Raw genomic sequence first — 7770 nt, 5'->3', positions numbered from 1 at the left:
CTTGATTTCAACGTCGGACGATCTCAACCCAAATGTCTGGATGGTATCACTTGAAATATTCAGACCGCCTCGCGCAAAAAGAATTTAGAAGAACAATTCATTTTGGATTGAAATTATATTTTTTTGGACATTGTTTTGGTAGACAAACGAAATATTGAAAAAGTGGACACCTTGCAAAGATATTATTAAAATCAACCTAATGATAAAAAATGACAACAAAGAACTACTTCTCATTGGTGAAGGGTCGGTTGAGCTAAAGAAAACATGACAAGGTTGGTTCACCTCATAGTAGAAAGAGAATTAGACCTAAATGAAGGTCACGTCCTTTGATTTCACTCATGTGTGGGAAACTTTACCATGAAGATACATGCATGCATGTGAAACATGAACAAGACCACCAGGGATTTGACCTAGAGAGGATGGGAAATTGTTACATCCATAACCATAAGTTTCCATAGTTTTCGCTAGGTTTTCCATAGTTTTCCTTGATCTTATGATATGTGTGGGTTAATTCTAAAAGGAACAAAGGTATGACTTGTAATATTGAATTCTATAGTGTTAGTTAACTATTAAGTATTTTATCACTAAACCACTTCACATAAAGTAGACAAGCGTGAACGAACTAGGGCCAAAGGTTTTTGCCTATATAAGAAGGCTAGTTACCTTCTTATAAGGGGGGCTTGACTTATGTTCAGACTATGACAGCCTAGTTGTGGCTCTTGGTAGCTCAGCACAATCCTCATAGAATCAAAGGTATGACTCACATCAACCCTCGATGGTATAGGGCATTGAGAAGGTTTGGGTCCGTCTCACATCATCGTTGGGGTGTGGACGGGTAGTTTAGAACCCCCTTTTCTTTGGTTTATAATTCCTTATGTTTTGCTTAATTAATTAGTTAGAATCTAATAATTAGGAGTAGGAAACTTTCTTCTACTCATTATTGGTACTTAGTTCACGAATAGAACTATTTAAGATTTAGAATGCACAAAGAAATAAGGAGATACTACCTATATTGATACATTTTCAGGTGACCAATAGAACCTCATGGGGTCATCTGGCACAAGGGGTGAAGATCATTAAGGGCTTTGATTTTCTATTACATAAATGTAATTAATGATGTGTGAATATTGTCGTTAATACCTTAAGCCATATTTATGAGGTTAATGTGATTAACTTCAATAACAAACCAATCATTATAACACCTTTAAGGGAATCTAGCCATGTGGTGCATTTGGAAGTAATTAAGGACTCAAGACTAGCACAAATGTGCAACCCAATTTTGGTTTCCTACGCATAGTTAGTGTTAGGGGCAAAACAATACCCCTAGTACCAATATATGGCCCAACCTACAACAATAGTTATGGGATATGGGATATGGTTTCCTTGTGAAATGCATGGTAAAGGCTCAATTTGTCTGAAGAATGATGATAGATTATTCAGAATGCTAAATGATGTCAAATATGTACCAACCTTGACAAAGAATCTTATTTCCATGGGATGTTTGGGAGCAAATGGTTTTGAAGTTAAGTTAAAAACTGAAGTAATGAAAATCATATCCGTAGCATCGGGGACACAGAAAGGAACTCGAAAGAGCAATAACTTGTATTACGATTAGGGAAGTGCAGTTATTACAACATCATCAAATGTTGCTACTATGAATGATGGAGAGATAGATGCAACTAGAGTTCCGCATAACCGCTTGGGATATGCTGGTAACAAATACATGAAAATGTTATCAAATCAAGGATTATTGAAAGAAGTGCAAACCAGAAAGTTGAGTTCTATGGGCATTGTATTAAAGGCAAGCAGACAAGAGTGAAATTCAGCACTGCAATCCATAATACCAAGGGCATTCTAGATTATGGGCATTCTAGATTATGTCCATTATGATGCGCCCTTCCAAGACAGCTTCAATGGGAGGAAAACATTACTATGTACCATTTGTTGATGCTTTTTCTCAAAGAGTGTAGGTGTACACTATAAAGAAAAAGGATGAAGTGTTAGGTATTTTTGCTATGTAGGTGTCAACAACTTCGCGAAAGGATCACTTGCCAACACCATCATAACAAAATGTTCTCACAAGGTCACCTTAACTATACAATGGGAAAGAGTCCATACAAAGAAGCAAGTAAGCATCATTGTAAATTTGTTGCCTAATATGTTACCCTAGGTGATTTAATAGTGTCCTCATGCCACTAAGTCCAAATGTTTCCACTAGTGGGCCCGTAGTTATCCCCAATGAGGGGATTGTATCTCATATGGTTGACCTAAGGGACAGTTGATTAGTAGTGTGAATTTATGCACACCTTTTTCGATTCATTGAGTATATGCACTCCTTTTTGAATTTGATGAGTATATGCACACATTTCTTTTTTGTTTGACCCTTGACTACCTTCACCTCAAGCCTCATGCTCTTATTTGTTCTCTATGTATAGGGGATATGATTTTGTGGTTTTGATCTATTTAATCTTTTCCTCTTGCCTCACTACTAGTTTGAACACTTCTCCTTTTGTTTCACCTTCTTCCCCTTCCTACCTTACCTTCACCTATCACTAACTTTCCTTTTCATCATTCCCTTGCTTCTTTTGTCCATTTCATGCACACTTCCCCTCCTGAACTATTACACAAATATGTTCTCTAAGCACTTTACACGATGGAAGTTACACATCCAACCCAACGAAGGTCGAGGAAGTTGATGAGTTGATGACTAGTGAGCCTTAGTTAACAATGGTCATTAACTACAAAATTCTTTGGCAGAAAAGGAGAATATTTGTTATCAAACTACCAATGTTTACAATGCAGCTTTATGCATACTTAAAATAGAATAACATTTTTTTACTTCACTGTTTCCGTTTTAGGTTTCATAAAAAAGAAAATTCCTACTCTGGCCTCTTCAAGGAATAGACAATTTCTTAGGTTGATAATAGACAAGAAATTATCATGAAAAATCAGAAAAATTGTCAATTGTTTGAACATTAAAAATTCATTCACAATCAAAATTTAAGATGGGAGGTGCAATGGAGATTTTAGCTGTGAAGCACAAATGAAATCTTTGTCCCAGACTAACACCATACAGTGTATTGCAAAGAGAAAAGGTAAGAAAGGAGGAATAAGTTTACTTCTAATTATCTTCCAGGTGTTTCATGAAGAACGTAACTATGCTTTCTGGAAAGGCCTTTTCTCTTCATACTCTTTAGCTGTGAGAAGAGATGATGATGCCTTCTTCCAATCATCTCCCCGAGGCATTATGATGGCTATGTAACCTTCACTAGCAGCCTATAAAATAAATGAAATGATATAATCGAATGGTAAGTTTTTTCGCCTAATAGAAAATACGAAGATATGAAATGAAGCATATCCATGAAGACCGTGTGAAATGCACGAACTATCTGAACGCTGTGTAATGAATGCATTGATGAAGACATTATGCATGATACATGTACTTTAATTAGAGGAAAATGAGATACTTTTGTTTTAAGCAGAGATGGCTCCTTTAGGAGCCGCTCATTGACTTCCAAAAGAGCTCCCTTTATACAACATCTGCGCCAAATGTATACAGTAAAAATCAAATGAAGGATATCACAATAGGGACATTTTGTCATTAAATTGTCATAGACATTTAAGAAGAGATACCGGATAACAAAAGTGTTGTCATTTGAAATGATTTTGCATAGTATGGAGTTAGGTTCCAGGATATGTGCATCCTACAACAATATTGATCCAAATATGCAAAATAATTGTCAAAGAAATATAAAGATTACACATTTTTACAGAGAAAATGTCACTCCTTGATATACACTCACTTTTTTCCTTTTTCCTGTGACCTTCATTTCAGTTCTATTTTGCTTCCCAACATTGAAATCCACAGTGGTGATGGAAGCATTACCATCCAGTGCAATGTGTGTTGAAGCCAATCCTACAACACATAATCTTTTTGAAAACTACATCAAATACAATGAAGACGTTCATCAACACAATAGATACAATAACTCATCAAAGTAGCCAAAGAAAATGTTTTTGTTTCAAGAAAAGTTTCAATCATATAAAATCTACTAGAACCAACAATTTCCAAAACAAGTTTATAATGCAGATTTAGTATGTTATAAATACACGATCTACACATCAAGGTTTACTTTCCATAAACAAAAGAATGTTTGCTACACCCTGTGAAATAATGTTCAACCAGTTACCTTGTGAGTGCAAGGTGGTTTTGTTATTCTTTCATGTCCATCAGGCATTATAATGTAGATAAATGTAATTACTATGAAATTTTCCAAAACTGAGGTTGTATTACGTAGACATAAGGAGAATTAAAAGGTTTCTGCAACATTATATATTCCCAAGCACAAAACTCACATATCAGAGACATGATGCAAATTTAGGTGAAAATTATCGTGAAATGTCAAAAAATGTATATAATAATCCTTTATTCTTGGTGCAAAACTATATCTTGTGTATCGGTATTGTAATGCAAAATTAGGAATGAACTTTCCCATGGTACGCTAATGAATGGGCTTGGCTTCATTCACATATCCTCAACTACCAAGAACTCCTGCAAAAACTATTGGATATGAGCATTGAATCCTACATACCAGTATCATCTTGATGCAAATTTGTAGCACGAGCAGCCTCATCTTATGCTGAAGTAATATGTATTATTCCCCAGGCTTATCATCATCACTTAAGGAATACAAAGTATAAGCCTGGGAATTCTCATGGCATGCTAAAAAAATAATGCTAAAACCCTTGTGTTGTCATCACAAAGAGAATAAATTTTTTATGAAAACAAAGTATTCTCCGAGGTACTACCTTCAGAATACAACGGACATTGTGCAAGTCTTTTTAGCAAACACAAGTGATTTCAAAAATATATCTTCTATATCAACATCATTTAATGTATGGTACCACTGGTGTTCAAAGCAAGAACATCCAGAATATATTTAATATGAACCAGTTGAGTGACTTTTTCATGCAATATAATCTAGGTGATCATAAAAAAGTTCCAAAACCTTACACGAATGAGACTGGGTATCTCCAACAGGCTATCTCAACCAGGAATGATGAGAAAGTAACACAACCTTATTATAAATTTGTAGAAAATTTATGCATTGCAAATCACGACATTCGGAAGTTTTTATCCCGAACACTACTTATGTTTCGATCAATTCAGACAAAGAAACAATTAATCTCCTCAACTACTTTCTATCAACGTGATTCAGAAGGCGTCAAAATCATAATTTGGAAAGAACGAGATACGAGCATAATTAGGAGAAGGAAAACTAGGAGACAAGGCATGATTGAGAGGAACAAAACCAAAACGAAGATTCAGAAAGAAGAAACTGGAAAACAAGAGAATGCTTCAGAAAGAAACAGAACCAGACTTACCCGTTTTTGTGCCTGTAAATGTACTGGTCATGCATCTCCTTCATAAAGTCTGCATGAATTTAAAACACAAGAACAAAATTTATAGAAGACGAAGAGCTCAGAAATATTAAAAGAACAAGGTATTGCACTTGCCTGTGACGAAGAAATGTTCATAATTATAGTCGATAGCAAGAGGAGGTCGAGGAGGAAGTTCCTGAGCAGTCGGATAGATGAAGGAAGAAGAAGAAGAAGAAGAAGAAGAAGAAGAAGAGGAGCAGGAGGAGGAAGGAGGAGCTATTCCGCCATCGCTCTGAGGTTTCTCTTCTTCCATTCTCTAAAGACCTTTTTTCTTCACAAGTGATGGATCCTTCTTTAAATGCATATATTTTCCCAATTTACGAAAATAGCCCCCCTCCCATGTTTCACCAAAGTATCCCCAAAACAGGAGCATTCCTCAAAAAAAAAACACCCATGTATATACATACAGTCATAGAATGAACCATACGTATCATACGTGTATGGTAAATCATCTCCAAGTTGGATTGGATTGACAAGTTTGATTGGATTGAATATGGCCTATATTATATATTGATTCACTCTCAATCCCAACAAGTGGACTATGTCATTATAAACTATCATCAAAGATTCAAAAACTCATAAAGCTTATATTCGAGAATACGAAGAAAATATGACACTAACAAAAAATTCTACTAGTTCAATTGACATAGTAATTTGTTTGAGGACTCTCACTAGAATGTGCCTCATTACTACCAACAACATAACTGTCTTCAATGTCCTCATCTTGCATACTATTATTGAGGATATCATTTGAATTTTCAGTATTAAAATTTCTCGCTCTTTTTGCAAGTTCAATAACCTTTCAGCATCTTCCTCTTTATCAACCATTTCCATTGTAATTTCCAATGGGGTGTAACCTCTTTCTTTGATGCTCTTGAGAAGCTGTAAATTAGTGTGCAAGTATGTATAGATCACATGTGTTTGTCGCCACGATGATGATGATGATTAATCAAGCATCTTTCTCGTTGTTCTGATTATCCGATTAATCAAAATCCCAAGTGAACAAAAAAGAGACAAAACACAAAAAAGGTGTTTCTTTTCTCCCCTGTGCAGGAATGATCCTCTCTCTCTCTCTCTCTCTCTGCCTTTTTCTTGCTAATTCTCTTTTTTTTTTGCTATAAAAATACAGACATAGCCCACCCCCCCCCCCCCCCCCCCCCGCCCATTTTCTCTCTCTTCTTCCAATTGAGCTTTGCCCACACCCCACCGAAAGTCCCCCATTGGATTGGTGCAGCAGAAAAACCAATGAGAGTGTGGAGTGTCTCCTACATCCTCATTAGAGAAATGCCCCCTTTAAGATCTCATATCGCATCAGAATTGGGAAGCCATTCATTCCTTTGTGGATCCATTCATTACTAATTAATTCGGGTTACAGAGTTCATTCACCTCCCACCCAAAAAAGTATGCAGACTATGATTCTGTGTGTGTGTGGGGAGAGAGAGAGAGAGAGAGGAAGCGACAACGTATCTTAAAAAAAAAAATACAAAAAAAGGGGAAAAAAAGGACCACGCATTTTTCCCCTTTCAAACGTATTCAAACGTTTGGATGCCTCCACGAACACGAATATTACGTTCTATGCATACAGTACATATATATGTATAGTCTATATATATATATATATATATATCATGAATCTCTCGAAACACGACTCCTCGACATTTTATATACAATGAACCAAAGACTAGAATGCGCTCAGACCTAACTAGTTATGAGGACACAAGGTTCATGGAACCACTCGGAGTTTATCACATGTTAAGGGGGGTATGACATTCCTATATGTGTTGATTGTTGAGCATATTGAAGTAACCAACCGTTAAGAAGCAAGTTGGTAGGCTAACATGCTTAACAGTGGCCTCTATACATAAAGAAGGGGACACCATGGACCCAAATACATATAGGACCATTATGATAGGTCATACGCTCACGAAATTATATGGTGCATTAATGGAAGCAAAGCTCAACGATTATATGGAGACCTTAAGTCTTCGAGCACCTAAACAGGTTGGATTTAGACAAGCCTTCTCTACTATTGACCATATCGTCACACTTAGATGCTTAATTGACCAAACAAAGGCTCACAAGAAGAAATTATATTGTTGTTTTGTGGACTTCTGCAAAGCCTTTGACATAGTCCCTAGAGAGTGGTTGTTTGATAGGCTTAAAAGTCTAGAGATACCAGATGACATGATTTGGGAAGTCTTCGGGTACGTACAATGCCCAAGTGTCCTATCCAATTGCTTCACTAGCACCGTTGGTGTGAAACAAGGTTGCTCCCTATAATCGACTCTTTTTGGGATCTACAAATTTGATGAGATCAATGATTTTATT

At 36.2% G+C, this 7770-nt stretch overlaps 1 protein-coding gene across 1 annotated transcript; it reads right to left on the bottom strand.

Moving 5' to 3' along the window:
- Positions 1-2948: 2948 nt before the first annotated feature.
- LOC147857875 (Single hybrid motif superfamily protein) lies at positions 2949-5697 on the bottom strand. The gene is made up of 6 exons (XM_087326657.1): positions 5518-5697; positions 5386-5434; positions 3804-3930; positions 3634-3704; positions 3468-3540; positions 2949-3276 (listed from the first exon to the last, which is right to left on the bottom strand). The coding sequence occupies exons 1-6, from the start codon at positions 5693-5695 to the stop codon at positions 3157-3159; spliced, it is 618 nt and encodes a 205-aa protein (XP_087182783.1). The 5' UTR covers positions 5696-5697; the 3' UTR covers positions 2949-3156.
- Between the last annotated feature and the right edge of the window lie 2073 nt (positions 5698-7770).

This window comes from Azolla caroliniana, unplaced genomic scaffold (assembly GCF_043228905.1).
Source record: "Azolla caroliniana isolate FFs.n. ecotype wild unplaced genomic scaffold, voAzoCaro1.0.p SCAF_11, whole genome shotgun sequence".
NCBI lineage: Eukaryota > Viridiplantae > Streptophyta > Polypodiopsida > Salviniales > Salviniaceae > Azolla > Azolla caroliniana.
This window is presented reverse-complemented; position numbering and strand designations above follow the sequence as displayed.

Coding starts and splice junctions, on each gene's coding strand:
- LOC147857875 (XM_087326657.1), bottom strand. CDS start 5,695: ATGGAAGAAGAGAAACCTCAGAGCGATGGCGGAATAGCTCCTCCTTCC. Junction 3,541..3,633: donor GACAACACTTTTGTTATCCG/GTATCTCTTCTT, acceptor CATTTGGCGCAG/ATGTTGTATAAAGGGAGCTC. Junction 3,277..3,467: donor CATCTCTGCTTAAAACAAAA/GTATCTCATTTT, acceptor TTTATTTTATAG/GCTGCTAGTGAAGGTTACAT.